We start from the raw sequence: 17,115 nt of genomic DNA, 5'->3' as shown, positions 1-17,115 counted from the left end.
GAAGATATTATCATTCACATTTATTATTTCGGTGTGCTGTGCAACTATACATTTATTGTTGTAGTTACTGTACTGTGCTCTGTACTGTATTAGTGTAGTGTACTGTGCTCTGTACTGTATACTTTGATTATTTTTGGAAAACATCTTTGAGAAATGTTACCGTGTGGGAGTCCCCGGAACATCCAAACCCCCAGGAATGCGGGCCTGGTTCCGGCGAGCCCTCCCGCGTCCGAAACGGTCAAGAAATGACAGAGTTACTGCGTGGGGGTCCCGGAGGGTCCTCGGAACATCCAGACCATAACTTTACCTAATACAAGCACATCATTTTGTGATAAGCTGCCGTCAACTCTTGAATTGTGCTTTTGGAGAGACAGACCGAGACAGCAGTGATTATTTCCCCCTATAGCGGGAATCAAAGCAGAATCTTCTTGAACTCAGCCCACTTCTCCCCAGAGTGTGTGTGTGTGTGTGTGTGTGTGTGTGTGTGTGTGTGTGTGTGTGTGTGTGTGTGTGTGTGTGTGTGTGTGTGTGTGTGTGTGTGTGTGTGTGTGTGTGTGTGTGTGTGTGTGTGTGTGTGTGTGTGTGTGTGTGTGTGTGTGTGTGTGTGTGTGTGTGTGTGTGTGTGTGTGTGTGTGTGTGTGTGTGTGTGCGTGCGTGCGTGCGTGCGTGCGTGCGTGCGTACAGAGGAACGGGGGGATCTACCCGGGGCAGTATTAGAAAGACTCATCCGTATGTTTGACCATAATGGAACAGAGCCTTCATTAGTATCAGTGGTAACACCTGTGAAGGAAGTATACAGAAGGGGCCCAAGTTCTTTCCAAAATGGCGCGTGTGGCGAGTCCCATTGGTAAAGAGCAGGTGGGTCCCTCTCGCTGTCACCAGCCTCTCATTCATTGGTCATCATAGAATCTATCCCTGTACAGAATGTGTCATGTCAGCATATATAGTATACTGTTCATCAGACATAGCCAACTGGGTCAATGTATGTACAGTTACAGTATATCACGTGACTTGCGAACCACAGCCAGGGAAGGTATCAGTTCACCTCTTCATAGGACACAGAAGGTGCTCTTCCATGCGTGCGTGCATGCGCGCATGTGGTCCACATGGGCATCTCGCTCTTTTCTGGTACATTGAGTTCAACGGTGGAATGAGCTTCACTTCATTCACAAACATTCCGGTCTGCCAGTAGTAAGTTGTGCAAAGGTCAGGGATTCATTTGAACCACTTTAACTCTATATATACTTTTGACCGGGGGTCTATACTGTACTATATAGCCAATGTACAATGTAGCTCTGCTATGTTTGCCGAATGTTTCCCAAGTATGCCATGCCCAGAAGAGGGATGCTATAGGGGTTCAAACGGTCATAAAGAAGACATTTTTTTGCTAGTGCTAAAGGAATAGACTAATGTTTCGACTACACAGTCTTTATCAGAGACATGACACTGATGAAGACCGTGTAGGTCGAAATGTCTATTTGATTTCATTCACCTGTTTGATTCTGATAGCTCACGTTCCTACACTATAGCAGGGGATTTTAATTAGGGAGACGCTCTTGGGCTGCTATACGTTCTTTATCTACCTCAAGATAGTACATTACTCGTTTTAAACTCAAACAATTAAAATATGTATCTGAAAACATTAGAGGTGAGACATTTGCAATGTACTACATAAAAGTGGTGCTCTCCCTCTCTCTTTCTCTGACTGCCTCAGCTGCACAGTACGCTCTGATCAGTGCTTTCAGCTGACACTGTGATCAGTTACACAAAATGTTTTTCCTGACGTCTTTATAGGGTGTTTTACTGGAATACTGGACAACTCACCCCGGTGCTTGCCCGTTTTTCCTCCCGGAATTTTCACCAGTGAGGGGGATAACTTTGTAATATGCTATTGGCTGTTTGTATTCTTTTTGGAAAAATATAAAAATATACTCCTGTGGAAAGGCTATATTATTTTACTTATATTGACCCTATATAAACAATTTAGTATTATTTAGTATATGTAAGGTTTTGCCCACTCAAATGGTACCTCGTCAGATAATCCCCACATATCCTACAACAACTTCTGTGAACAGACTTCACTGTAGTAGCTTTTCATAAATTATATTTGTACTTAGGCTGTCTGCTGTCATGAAAGTTTATAGTTAGAGAAATTCAAAGTCCAGCCGTTTGCTGTCCAGCCTCTCCCACCCCTCACTGGGGAAAATTTTGGGAGGAAAACAGAAATGGGGTGAGTTGTCTTGTTACCGTTTTACTGTACCAAATGCAAATGTAGTTGACAATTGTCAAGCATTGTTGTATATCAAACACAACATATTTATATATATTTAGGAGGAAGCAAAGGACATTTTCGTCCATGCTAAACCCCTTATCCCTAAACTACTACTTTTTTTTTTACTTTTTTGAAAATCGTTCGTGAATATTTAAAATAGCCAATCTACAAGCTCACAACGTGTCGATGTAACGACAATGTAATGTACAAAAATAGAGCCCCATGTGTGTAAATGAACTAATTAATGAATCTCTCAGATTTAAATGAACACTCAGGTTGTACTGTTATCTCTCTACCACACAACAGAGCCAAACGGGCCAACCATCTGCGCTGTGTCAGTGCCGTTGACATGCTTCTGAGGCAGCGCAGCCATTTTGGTAAAGGTCACCCTGATAGGCCCACCATGCACTCAGAGCTTGATGGAGAACACCCTCGGTTCAGAGCCTGGGAGGGAGCGTCTGAGTCTGCTGCGCTAGCCGCTGAGGGTCCTGACGGAGCGGTCCGTCCAGTACTAAGAGGCCACTTGATTTCCAGGGAAACCGAGCTACAGTAGGACGAGGAAACCGGCCTTCTGTTCTTAGCTGTCAGTAGAGGTTGCAGACAGTGTGGTCTGTGGATGAGATAAGGGTCTTTCAGGGTCCTGTTCAGACGGATGCTAGGTTTGACGTTTACTTGGTTGGTATCCCAGTTTCCTTGTCTCTTTTCGACTTGTGTGACCATTTAAGCTGTGATTTGTTGACTAGGGGTTCATGCCATTTTTACACTGACCTTGCATTTTGCAAGTTGCTTTGGATAAAAGCGCCTGATAATACCTAAATTACTGTATACATTTTCATTGTATAGTATATTCATGGTGTTTTCCATGGTGGGGGGTAATCTGTCTGTCTGTGTGTGTGTGTTTGGAGGGGGGGGGGCAAATGGTGCATTTATATAGGTAAATGGTGCATTTTTATAGCGCCTTGGAGGCGCTTTACATTGTGCATTACATTCACCCATTCACACACATTCATACACCACTGGCGTCCGAAACCATGCAAGGCACCAACCAGCACATCAGGAGCAATTAGGGGTTCAGGGTCCATTTGGTTAAATTTTACGCTCTCAAGAGTTAAAGATCTACATTATAAGGTGTCCATTTGCTTACCAACTCTCCCATCATTTAGCTGGCTGATCACCTTTACTTTTATGTAGCAAAAAAGGATTTCTTTACTTGTGACCCAAAGATGGGTTAGGGTTAGTGATGTCCTTCATTCTTCAATTTAGCCTAAAAATCACACTTGTGTTAACTGGTTCCATCCATCCGACACGTCTTAGGGATTCCAACCGACGCATTCAAAGGACGTGTGTACACGTCCTAGCGCATCCTCAATGATACCAGGCGAGAGAAGAATATTCTGAAAACAAAATTCAGTCCGACTCTCGGCCACCATCATTCGTGCTCTGCACTCATATTAGCTTACCGTTGACTTAGCTGTTAGCGTGGCAGAAAGAATGGCTCGTCTCTCCTAATCCAGGGCGCTCACCGTGCTTTTGATCTGATGGATAAACTAGCGCTTCATTTCTGCTCCTCATCCGCCTCTCCCTCAAAATATGAACGCTTTGTGGAGCTTCTAGAGATATAATAAAATCGAGACCAAGGTGAGCTAGCAAAATATTTCAAAACATCCCCCCCCCCCCCCCTCCGAAACGTTCTAGAAATGACAGCGTTACCGTGTTGCAGCTTTTATGTGCTCGGACATACAGACACAGAGACAGACATATACATACACACGTACTGTAGTGTACTGTAGTCTGTACTGCTACTGTGCTGTACTCTACTCTGTGCCACTTTACTCTGTGCTGTAGGCCTACTCTACTGGTCACTTTAGGTGTTGCAGCTGTCCGTGCTCAGACATACAGACAGACACACATAGTTGCGTATAGGAGCACTTTGCACCGCTCAAATGTCGGCTGATGAACAAAGGACTTGTGTAATCTGACCTTATTGAAAATGTATCTCCTTTTTGAAGGTAGAAGCTTTCACTTTGTCCAAGTATGGATGCAGCCATTGCAGCGCACATTTGTAATTCAAGACAAACCATGCTAATATACAAATCCAACACAACAGAAATGCACACATGAGTGCAAGAATTGGCCTTATCATAAGGTTTTAACAAGAGGGACATGGACAGACTGATACGGCAAAATAAAATAGTTATTATAACCATTTCAGATCTATTTTAGGATTGAGTGTTTTTGTGCACCATTGCACCGGATCATTAAACAATGACTCTGTGGCGCTTGAGCAAGGTAAATGAACACCCCGGCAGCAGCCTGTGGTTGTGTTGAGTAGCACCCTGGTTCTGAGGACGTTTAACTGTCTCTGCAGCTACAGTATACACGTCCCAATGCCACTGCAGCACATCAGACTGTCACAGAAGTGGTGGGAAAAGTACTCACATGTTTTACTTAAGTAAAAGTATCAATACTGCAATATGGAAATTCTTTGTTAAACGTAGAAGTCCGGAATTCAAATTTTACTTTGCCATTTCAAGTTATCAAATGTATACACTTATTTTGAAAAGTGTAGATCTACAAGCTCACAATGCGTCACATTGCGACGCATTTTGAGCTTGTAGATCGGCTATTTTCAAATGGCCGGGATGTACTGTTACTGTAGGGCTGAAGGGTGTAATGTATGTTTTGTAATAATAATCCAAATCTACAAAGTAACTAAAGTTTTCAAATAATTGCAGTGGAGTAAAAGTACAATATTTGCCTCTGAGATGTAGGGGAGTAGAAGTAAAAGTATTGGAAATTGGAAATACTCAAGTAAAGTACAAATACCTCAAAAGTACAGTACTTAAGTGAATGTAGTTAGTTACTTCCCTCCACTGGTTTTCACATATACATCTTTATTTGACATATAATTTGTGTATATCGGTGAAAGGGAATTCCCCCGTGTGCAGCCAAAGGGTGTAGCAGATTTTGCTATCCTCTCTCCTTCCATTTTCTTGTCCTTTCTTGTTTTTGTTTACTCAGAAACAGAAGCAACTGCTCTGTCTCTGCCAGACGGCCGGCCTGTACTTTGTGGTCGATCTCTCTCTTCCCTCGTTCTCCTTCCTCCATTTCCTTACTTTTTAATTCACCTCCTTTCCTTTCTTATTCTTGCTTTGGGTTACATGCTTCGACAATTCATTCTTACCATAAGTTTGTCGTCCTGAAGAAAATGACTTATTGGCAATAATTTAAAATAGGCGGCTTATAAACTTTTTTATGTGATACAGTTTAAGTCATTTGTTTTGTATAGTCTATGTAATGTGACTATTATTCTCTGCATGTTTGGAGAGCAAAAATAATATTGGCACAGCGAGAAAGCTAAAAATGTCCTGGTTCTACAAATGCATACATGTCATTCGAAATGTGTTTTTAGCAACGTCCGGCTTCCGCGGACAAAATGTTAACATATTTGTCATATCTGTGCGTAGAAATCAAAAATGACTTTGACCCTGGACTTGAGTTATCCAAGTTTAGCTTGCCTTAGCTCCAGACAGGTCAGACAGCCAGGCTCCTGAGCCAGGACTCAGCCATATCTCTAACCCAGTGGTTCCCAAAGTGGGGTCCAGTTCCATTTGTACGCTCTCAGAGTTAAATTGACATAGGGAATGTGTGTAAGCCACATGTCCCTTGGTGGTGAACAAACGCTATAACGCTATTTTCATGCTTGGGCACATCCAGGGAGGACGCAGACACACACAGGCCAGGGAGAAGGGCTTGTACAGTACAGTACAGTACAGTACAGTACAGTACAGTACAGTACAGTACAGTACAGTACAGTACAGTACAGTACAGTACAGTACAGTACAGTACAGTACAGTACAGTACAGTACAGTACAGTACCACTCACTTCAGACGTGTCTGATCTTTACATTTTGTGTACGGTTTCTTGCATTGTTTTTACAATTTGTGCTAAACAAATCAAATCAATCGAATACGTTTTCAATATGTGTAGAGTGTAGACACACATAGGCAAGCAGGCACGTGAAGGTGCAGGTGTGCACACACACACACACACACACACACACACACACACACACACACACACACACACACACACAGGCTTACACACATTTCTAAAATCTTATTGCAGTGGTTTATGTGAGCACTGTGGCCTGTAGCTGCTCCTAATCCGTATTTTCCGTGTCGTGACCTGAATACCTCACTGCTAGAGCCCGGCCAGCAGCTCATTAACATTCCAATAACGCTCTAATCACTACTGCCTTGTGTGTGCGTGTGTGTGTGCGTGTGTGCTCGTGTAACTTTGCGTACACCAGTTTTCTTTTCCGTCTTTTGAATAGTTTTAAAACTAAATATCATACTATACAATCTACAAACTCGTTGTGCGCTTGTAGATCTGCTATTTTCAGCATGCAACCAAGTTTAAAAGGACTTATACTGGATCTCTTGTCCACTAGTCCCTTCCTAACATTTTAGTCTAGTTTTTATTTGTTGACGAAATTGTCATTATATTATATTTCATCAGTGAAAATAGTTGGTCGAGTTGACGAAATCAACACTGGTGCTCGTTTATTTTAGGGTTAGGCTTAAAATCACTGGAGAGTTAGGGGCAACTGGGCAAGTTGTGGTTACATTAAGTGTCAAATCATTATACATAACCCTACAGGTATCCCTATGTCATGAAGTATCCTGAACACAGTTTAAGCACATTGAGATATTTCATTTGATTTGATAAAAAATTCAAGAGTCTATCATCATTTTCTTTATAGTGTCTGTGTTGGTTTCTTTCTGACGTCCCGCGTGCGTGGCATAGAGCGTGGACAGAGACAGTGTGTGGTGACGATGTCATCGCTTCCGTCCAATCACAACCTCTTATCTTCCTCTTGCACCAGTGGTTATCAACCAGTGGTCCGGGGACCCACTGGACTGGAGTGATGTGGGCTACCTTCAGAGTGTGTGCCTGTGTGTCATTGGTCATTGGTGTGTGTGTGTGTGTGTGTGTGTGTGTGTGTGTGTGTGTGTGTGTGTGTGTGTGTGTGTGTGTGTGTGTGTGTGTGTGTGTGTGTCACACAGATACAGTGCTGATGGAGTAGCCACATATAGATAGCATGTGTGTAGTTAGCATAATAGTTTTGGAAATAACCATCTCTCTCTCTCTCTCTCTCTCTCTCTCTGTCTCTCTCTCTCTGTCTCTCTCTCTCTGTCTCTCTCTCTCTGTCTCTTTGCAGAAAAACTGTATAACTCCAATGGACGTGACTTAAGGAGGGCACTTTTCTCTCTAAAGCAAATATTTCAGGTAAAAAGAAAGTAGACACTTCCCCACTCACGCACACACACACACACACACACACACACACACACACACACACACACACACACACACACACACACACACACACACAGGCACTAGTTTCAGTATGTGTTTGGAGAATACAGTTGGTTACTGTGGCCACTGTGTGCTTCCATGATGACAGGCAGCTCCTTCCACGTGGCTCGCTGTGTGTGTGTGTGTGTGTGTGTGTGTGTGTGTGTGTGTGTGTGTGTGTGTGTGTGTGTGTGTGTGTGTGTGTGCAGACCTTTATTTTAGGCTGAGAGAAGTCAGCTTCTTTCAACGCCACAGACACTTGCTGTTTGGATGGCACACTTTGCACCAGAAGCAAACACACACACACACACACACACACACACACACACACACACACACACACACACACACACACACACACACACACACACACACACACAATAGACAGGTATATCTCAATATACACAAATGATAATGATATGATGAACATACAGCAAAATCTAGGAAAATGCACCTACCAGAAAGACTTCATTTTCAAGATCGATTGAGATAACGACATTTTGGACGCCATCTTTAAAATGAAGCCTTTTCTGAAGGTATCCTAGATTTTTTTTGTATGTTCATAAGCATGTCAGGTACCAGAATAAAGTGAAAATCATTTGTATACTTTTTTTCTATTGAGATATATTGAGTATAGCCATTTTAACCTTGGCCGATTGCCATTTTGAATGCCATCTTGGAAATGACGCCTTTCTGCAAGGTATATTTCCCTAAATTTGTAGTAGCATATCCAGAGGTATACCAGAATCAGTTGGAAAATCCTTTGCAACATTATTTTTTCCATTTGAGATATAGCTATAGCTATAGCTCCATCTGGGACGCCATGTTGAAAATTACAGCTTTTTGGGGAATCTATTTTGGTAGACTTTTATTATGTTAATTACCATGCCCAATAGTATACCAGAATCCATCAAAAATCCTTTTGAATGCATTTTCTGGGGGGGGTTAAACCATATCAGCAAATATAACGCCAATCCTACTCCCTGCACATTACTGCCACCCTCTGGTTGGAACGTAGATTGCAATTACATGTGACTCATGATATAAACGTATACAATGCAAATCATACAAAATGTTGCATGCTTGTCTCTCTCACCCCCCCCCCCCCACCCTCTCTCTCTCTACAGGATCTACAAGCTCGTAGCTTGTAGATCTGCTATTTTTTCAACAGCTATAGTTTAAAATATAGCTAAAGTATATCCCTCTGTTTTCTCTGTCTTTCCGCCTCCTCTCCTCGCTGTCAGGATGACAAGGACCTGGTCCATGAGTTTGTGATCGCCGAGGGCCTGACCTGCCTCATCAAGGTGGGAGCAGAGGCTGACCAGAACTACCAGAACTACATACTGAGAGGTACCAGAGGCATTTCATTTCATTCATTTGTTTATTGTAACTTTATGAACACGTTGCAAACAGTATGGAGAGGACAATTAGACGAATTGAATGATTGGAAATGTTATTTCACAGTAAGCAGAACGGGTATATTTCAAACGAAAGTACATGGTCAATACAAAATCTGCTACTTGAGATGCAGAAATAGCACAATTAAAGGCTTGTTTACAACAGGGTCCTCCGCTTTCACTGTTGTGATATCCCTGCAGGCTTATTGTTTCCATTCATCATCAAGAGATACGATATAAATACGACCGAGACCCTCAGAATGTGGTCTTGAGGCAGAACCGAGACCACTTTTGAGTTTTGACAGTGTATACATTCAATATACTACATTCCTCTCCCCAGGTGCGCAGAGGAAGTGTAGAGCCCAGGATTACATTAGATAATTGACACTGGGTGAAATAAATGCGCTGTGAAATTGTGGGATAAAACATTCCTAAGTCATTCCCCTCTCTCATTCTTCTTGCACTCTCTCTCTCTCTCTCTCTCTCTCACTCTCTATTCCTCTCTCTTTCACACTCACACACATGCACGCACGCACACACACACACACACACACACACACACACACATCCACACACATGCATGCGCAAATGCGCACCCATGTGCACACACTACATAACGAATAGGCACCTGGGCTTATCTATCAAAGCCACACTCCAAACACTTGTCACTGATAATAGCTCCACAAGCAGCATAATTACACAGTGTTTGTGTTCATTATTAATTGGCTAAGAACTCGCAATTTACAGCCCTCTCTCGCAATAAGTCATACAAGTCACTGCTAGCTGCTCCCATGCCTGTCGTAACTGGACACCCCACTGAGGCCATTATCGTCACACAATGTTTGATGTCTCAGCTTCACAACTTAGCTTAAGTTCCCCCCCGGGGGAAACTCCATACGCTTCTAGTCACTAAATGAACAGCTCTTGTTGAATTATTGCATTTCTGTAGCATGTGTGAACAATTCACATGCATGTCTCGAACATGCATGCTGGCACGGCTGAATTATGTGTAGGTTACATGTGTGTATAAATACGTGTGTGTGTGTGTGTGTGTGTGTGTGTGCGCAGTGTGCGTGCGTGTGCTTGAGTTCACACGCGTGTGTGTGTGTGTGTGTGTGTTTCATTATGAGCAACTCAAATCAGAGCACAAATCAGATATCGATTCAACTTGACCTCACCTTTAAAGGTTGACAGGTGTAAAGATGTTGGTGAAAGTCTGTGTTGTAACTAATCTGTCTCATTAAGGTACATAATGAAACATAATGGAAAGAATACACGTTGTTGAACCCCAGAAGAAAACAAAAAGACGTGTCAAAGCGGATTCAGATTGATATTCTCTTGCTTCTTTTTTCTGTCGAACCAGCAACACCCGCAACCACGCTGGCTTAGCAGCCTAGGTGCCCGAACCGCTACACTAGCCACCCGGGCCCTCTTGTTTCTTAGAGGGTAGAAATATGTGTGAATTGAATCACGTACATCTTATCGATCTCATGTAATCTGTTTGTGTCTCTCTCTCTCTCTCTCTCTCTCTCTCTCTCTCTCTCTACAGCTCTGGGTCAGATCATGCTGTATGTGGATGGGATGAACGGAGTCATTGGCCACGAAGAGACTATCCCATGGCTCTACACTCTGATTGGCTCGAAGGTGACCAATGACCATGCTCCATTGCTCCGTGTTGCCCAATGACTGTCTGAAATATTGTACTCCACTACAATTATTGAGAATTTTAGTTATCACACACACTCATTACCATGTCACATTTCTCACAGCTGTTTTTAAATTCACCACTTAAAATGTTGAAGCCCCTCCACTGTTCAGTTAGCAGTGTAGTAAACACTGCCCTGACATGGGTAGTGGGTGGTGTATCTGTCACTAGCTGTAGGTGTGCACAGCGTGTATGTATACGTGTGCGTGTAAGTGCGTGCGTGCATGCGTGCGTGCGTGCGTGCATATTTTTGCATGCGCTGCACACATGTATTGCATACTTACAGTATTATCTACCTACAGTTCCGTCTGGTGGTGAAGACGGCTCTGAAGCTGTTGCTGGTGTTCGTGGAATACTCTGAGTCCAACGGTAGTCTGCTGATCGAGGCCATCGCCACCGTGGACAGCAAGAGAGGTACAGGACACACCACGCAGTCTCAGATTTAAAAGTGAATAAATACCGTAACGCTTTGTTACGGGATGCATATTAAGAATAAGATACATACTATACTGTGCTGACTTCCAGCCTCCAAGCCATGGTCCAACTCCATGGAGATCTTGGACGAGAAGGACGGAGTGGACACAGAGCTGCTGGTGTACGCCATGACGCTCATCAACAAGGTAGGCTAGGAGGAATCTCTGCTTTTTTTTAAATGTTTTACTTCAAGTGCAGAACAGATATACACGTAGTAGGTGGATTCTTTTTAATAATAACCCATGGACCTGAGACCAGATTCTACCAAAAGTATTTTTTCTGGAAAAACTGTGATGCCTCAAACCTTTTCATGTCAAGGACCCCCAGAATTATCTTTATTTGGCCGCGGACCCCTATCTGAAAATATTTAGTGCCAGGGACCCCCAGAAGCAAATATTTGAGTTCAAAACGTTCGCTGGAAAATAATTAGATTTCCATAAAAAATAGGTTTCCAAGAGCTTCCCTTGCTTGACTCTCTCTCTCCCTCCGTCCCTCGGCAGACCCTGGCCGCGCTGCCCGACCAGGACTCGTTCTACGACATGGTGGACGGTCTGGAGGAGCAGGGCATGGAGTCGGTGTCCCAGAGACACCTGGGCCGCAGGGGCACCGACCTGGACCTGGTGGAGCAGCTCAACATCTACGAGGTCCGAGAAACACTTAGCTGTGTGTGTGTGTGTGTGTGTGTGTGTGTGTGCGTGGATTAAATTATTGACTGGGTAAATTAGCATCGCGGCAGGGGCCGGGGGGTTGAGTGGGGGCTAGCGCAATTCCGGACGATAGGTGAAAACGGTTTTGCTGACTTGCTAATGTCATTTATAACAAAGGGGCTTGCTGTGGTTTGCTACTCACAGAAATGTGCAAAGGGGGGTGAAGGGCTGCCAATGTAGGCTATCTTTTGTTGTTTTTTGTGGGGGGTTTCTTCCCCGTTTTTCAGAAGCTAGACTGGGCAAGATCTCAATTGACTGGGCCTGTGCCCAAGTGGCCCAATGGACCCTACGCTTCTGGTGTACGTTGTGTACAAGCCCCCAGAGCTCCAACGTTGAAGCCGCCGAGCCCTATACTGGTCAAAGCTGGAACTGCAGGCGGGGCGTTTTTTTTTGCTTGTGCATTAATAGCACGATTAAACCCTGCGCAGCTGGGGTTTAACGAACGCAGAGCGCTCGTTAGCACTTTCGCATTTTGCCAAACAGATGTTTGTTGGCAAATAAAAATCATAATGTGGAAGTAGAGCGTTCTTCCAGGTCCTTCAAACACGCACGCACGCACTCCTGCATCACCTCATCCTGGGCCTCCTCCGTTTTGTCGTCTCTCCTTCTCCAGGCGACGCTACGCCACGAGGACGGCGACGACGACAGCCAACCCCCGCCGTCGGGCCGCCGGGACCGCCGGCGGACCAGCCTCACGGGGGGAGGGGGCGGAGACAAGAGGCGTGGCCTGGAGAGGAGGCGGAGCCGCAGGGCCTCTCTGGGCAGGTCTGGACAAGCCTCGCCCAGCAGCCCCGCCTCTCCGATGAGAGGCGGGTCGGCGTTCCATGCCTTCAGCAATGGACAGAGAGGGGCCGAGGACCACAGCGAGAGGTAAGTGAGACCACCGAGGAGGAGGAGGAGGGCTCAGACGGAGGAAATTGGAGTAGGGGAACTATACGGGGCCTATTCCCAAACGGTGGGTCGGGATGGGTCCACGGATACATTTCTGTGTCTCACCACACGACACAGATATGAGTATGGTGGCGTATGCGCCATACAGTATACTCCATTGTGATGCCAGCACCTCACCCAAGTCTACTGGCAGATTTTTGTTTTACTTTTTCATAAAAAAAAAAAAAAAAAAGTTGTATACGTTTTAAAACAAACAAATCTAAGAATCCCCCCCCCCCCCCAATGTGAAAATGGCACAAGCTTGCGTGTGTATGTAAGATCTGCTATTTTCACTAGTTTGGGTCCCAGGAAAACGTCTAATAATCTCTCTTTTGGGTCTTGACCTGAAACGTTTGGGAACCTCTGGCTATACGGGATGCAAAACAATATACATATATTTTCATTCATGGTTCCTTGATGTATTCAGATGCATGTGTGTGTGTGTGTGTGTGGTGTAAGTGAGCACCGTGGGTGCAAACGGCAGTGACTGATTGTGTCCCGACACTCTGTCCCAGAGCGCTGTCAGGTTGTCTCCAGTCCATGTAAGTTTTGAACGCCATTCCCAAGAAAGGTCAGAGCTGACGACCTTTGTCCTTCTGCCTGTAGTGTTCATTAAATCACATCACGCTCTTTCACACAGTCATTCTCAACCTTGGTGTTTTCAGGGACCCCCAGATTCATTATGCATTAGACCATGTACCCCCAATTTGATACACTGTAGTATCCCTATAGTGTTCATTTATCTCAGAGAGTGTACAGATGGAACCAAATGGACCCGTTAATCTGCCCACTCTTGGAGTTACAGAACCCCTAAGGATCCAATCTGGTTCTTAACTATCAATCATTTAGCTGGAACCCACTCAAGGATCCCTGAGAGGGGGTCCCTGGATTGCACATTGAGAACCAGCGGTTTAACAGAAGTGTGCAGTCACAGACGTGTTTTTTTTTTTTTACACCAAATTTAATATACAGTACCACGCTTCAAAAATGCCAGGCACACAAGCCTACTCAGTTTGCAGAGGTTTGTTTGTGTTGCTAACTGCAGCGGTCACATGAGTTGAACCACCGTAAGTGATTTTGAGAGAGGGTTGCGGTGATACTGTCCGTGCATGCAGGTATACGTTATCGTACCCGCCTCTCCATGGCCTTGCCCTCTCTCCCCCTGTTCTCCCCTCTCCCCCTGCTCCCCTCTCTCCAATTAAATATGTAGGCAATTTAGGCAACAGCAACGCATCAAAATACATAGAAATAGTCATCAAGAAAGGAAAGGAAAGGAAGCTAAGAACCTAGCATCTGTCTAACAGTAGAAAAATGTGAGAATGTGGCTGGTTGAAGACCAAGCGAGCTGAAAGTGTCCTGGTCCCCCCTCTCTACCTGTCCCCCCCTCTCGTCTCCCGTCACCCGCTCTCAGCTTGAAATGTGTGAAAGCAGCGGGGTTCTGGCCCTCGGCCCGTGTAAGTACAGCACGGGGACTGTCTGTAATGTGATGTTGCTAACAGCACTGTGTGTTAACAGCATGGCCAGTGAAATGCTGGTGTGTGCGGGCGTGCGTGCGCACACGCTCATTTGTGTGTGTGTTTTATTTGCACATGACATGAAAGCGTACAAGAGGGAGTCAACGGTCAATGGTCACACCACGGCTCATTGAACGACTGCTGAAAGGAAATATGGCCTGCTTCATTATTTACTGTAGGTTAATGTTAATCCCTGTACACTGTGTACAGACACACAACAGACGAGATGGACATGCCACACACAGTATGTCATACTCAGACACACACACATAGCACACGCACGCTTGCAGATGTGTTATGTTGTACACACACACACAAACACGTGCGTGCACACTTTTATTGGGTGTTCCATCCGTCTCACACACACGCACACACAGACACACACACACGCACGCACACACACGCAGGCAGCTTCGGTCCATTGGAACAGCACCTGGCAGTGTGCACAGCAGTGCGGCTGCAACAAGCCTCATCTGGTTTCACTAGGCGAGAACACATCTCGGCGCGTCTGACTTCCAATCGGCCAGCTCACGTGTCCCCCGCCAGAGTACTGTACAGTACTCTACTGTACGGTACTCTACTGTACAGTACTCTACTGTACAGTACGTGGACCCGAGCTGATCTCAGATCACTTGTTGTTATGCCCTGACTCATTTCCTCCCTCCATCGTTCTTCCTCCTCCCAATTCATTTCAATTCAAAGGAGCTTCACTGGCATGAGAAAACATACGTTTGGATTGCCAAAGCAAGTGTCAAAATACAATAAAAACTGTTGAAAAGTAATAAAGTAATAGTATATACAGTTGCAGCATTGTGAAAACAGAGCTATGTCACATTGCGTCGTTATATCAGGGGTATAAAGCTTTATGTAACGAATAGCACCAATCTTTTGCAGTCATTTTGGGACAAATAGCACTTTTCCTCAAAACTATTTAAATAGTCTACAAAAGAAAAAAGCCTCAAATTTAAAATGTGTATAAAATTAGCAGCTCTGTTTACATGTACAGTAGTTCTAGAGGTCTTTTCTGTCCTCTGTCTCTGTGAGGTGAGCGTGTTCAGTCTCCACACACATGTCAAACTACTGTACCAGAGAACTGTCATAGAATTAGAAGCATCCACCCTCTGTTGTTCTCTCTCTCTGATTCTTTTTGCTATTTTTATCACTCTATTCCTGCTTCCTATCTCTTTCATCTCTCTGTTAGTGTTTTGTCTGTGTAACTCTATCCTCCCTGTGACCGTCTGACTCTCTTCTGTGTCTTGTTAAAGGGGTGACTTCACCCCTTTCGCAACCTTTTGCTTATAATAATTATATTTGGGAGGCAAGAAAGAAACACTTTCCTGTGGTTTTTATGTGGGTAATACTGTATGTCTTTTTAGGTATTTTAGTATTTCAAAGTGTCTGTGTTGATGTCATGTACATGCCTCAGTAGTGAGTGCAGCAAAGCATTATGGTCATTGTAGTAATCCAGCAGTGAGACCAGTGTCCAAACCATGACATCACAGACACTTTGAAAGTATACAATATCTAAAAACACAACTTACCCTGTAAAACTCCCAGGAAAGTGTTTCTTCTCTCCCAAACATAATTAAAATAAGCAAAAGGTTGCAAAAGGGCTGAAGTGGCCGTGACTTGAATGGATATCTCACACAAGAGTGTATGAAATTTCAACAATAGTAAAAATAGTCAATCTACAAGCTCTCTACAAGCCTTCATTCAATGTACTGTGTTGTGAGCTTGTAGATAGTCAATCTACAAGCTCTATACAAGCCTTGATTCAATGTGTTGTGAGCTTGTAGATAGGCTATTTTCACCATTTGGTCACACAAGGAAGCAATGTAGATATCCAGTAAGGCTTGTGTGGTTAATGTTTTTGTGACATAATATTTCATATATTTTAGTGTGTATGTAATGGTGTCTTTTCTGCATATCCATCTCTTACCCCCTCTGTTTCCCTTCTTTCTCCCTGTTTACCTCCTGTTGTTGTGAAATGGTGACACTGGGGGGACCTGCATGTGCACAATGTTCTTACCTGTCCCTCATCTCTCCATCGATCCCGCATTCTCTCTCTCTCGTTCCATCGATCTGTCCATTTTTCTTCCACTTCGTCCTATCTTCCGCTCCGCTCCGTCCCTCTCTCCCTCCTCCCCGCCTCCGCAGAGAGGAGTGTGAGGAAGGGGAGACTCCATTGACTGAGTCTGACTCTGATGAGAAGGAGGGGGCTGATAGACGCTCTAGTCAGACCACCCGCAGGTATTCTAGGGCCAAGTTAAATGCATATACTGTACCTGTATATGTACTGAAAGTACTTTATAATAGTATAACCAGTTGCAGCCTGGGTTATCCACACACATTCTGCTTGATTTAGCCTCCTTATGTATTAGATCAGGGGTTGACACTAATATAAGGTCTCAGAGGCACTTGCCGTCGGGCAAGTACAGGTCATGTTCTACTAGCCCTAAGGTGCGATAAAACATGTCATACTTACATTTTATACCAAATACCTATACATAGCCATGAATATGACTATGGGTTCACACTTGTTATTTTATCTTTTTAAGTGTAGCAACAGTGAAAACAGCACATTATAGGTATTAACAGTGCTCTTATTTGTACCTTCCACAGACCAGAAGACAGCACTCTGGCCACGTTCAGGTGTTTAGACAGATATCTGGTGTTGTGAATATAGACGGTTGCGTCCCCCTCTCAAACGAGCGCTTCCCCGGTCGGAGAACTCCACGTGCCCTAAAGGTGTAT

At 44.3% G+C, this 17,115-nt stretch overlaps 1 protein-coding gene across 3 annotated transcripts in view; it reads left to right on the top strand.

The window, feature by feature from the left end:
- Positions 1–17,115, top strand: part of fhod3a (formin homology 2 domain containing 3a) — a 91,721-nt gene that overhangs the window by 42,672 nt on the left and 31,934 nt on the right. For all 3 annotated transcript variants that reach the window (XM_083789154.1, XM_083789153.1, XM_083789155.1), the window contains exons 4-10: positions 7,498–7,565; positions 8,879–8,984; positions 10,581–10,675; positions 11,039–11,150; positions 11,262–11,356; positions 11,711–11,854; positions 12,531–12,787. In XM_083789154.1, coding sequence (XP_083645280.1) covers positions 7,498–7,565; positions 8,879–8,984; positions 10,581–10,675; positions 11,039–11,150; positions 11,262–11,356; positions 11,711–11,854; positions 12,531–12,787 — 877 coding nt within the window. The remainder of the gene's footprint in view (positions 1–7,497; positions 7,566–8,878; positions 8,985–10,580; positions 10,676–11,038; positions 11,151–11,261; positions 11,357–11,710; positions 11,855–12,530; positions 12,788–17,115) is intronic.

This window comes from Protomyctophum parallelum (assembly GCF_964188405.1).
Source record: "Protomyctophum parallelum genome assembly, chromosome: 1".
Classification (NCBI taxonomy): domain Eukaryota; kingdom Metazoa; phylum Chordata; class Actinopteri; order Myctophiformes; family Myctophidae; genus Protomyctophum; species Protomyctophum parallelum.
The sequence above is the reverse complement of the archived record's forward strand: the minus strand, read 5'-3'. Positions and strand labels throughout refer to the sequence as shown.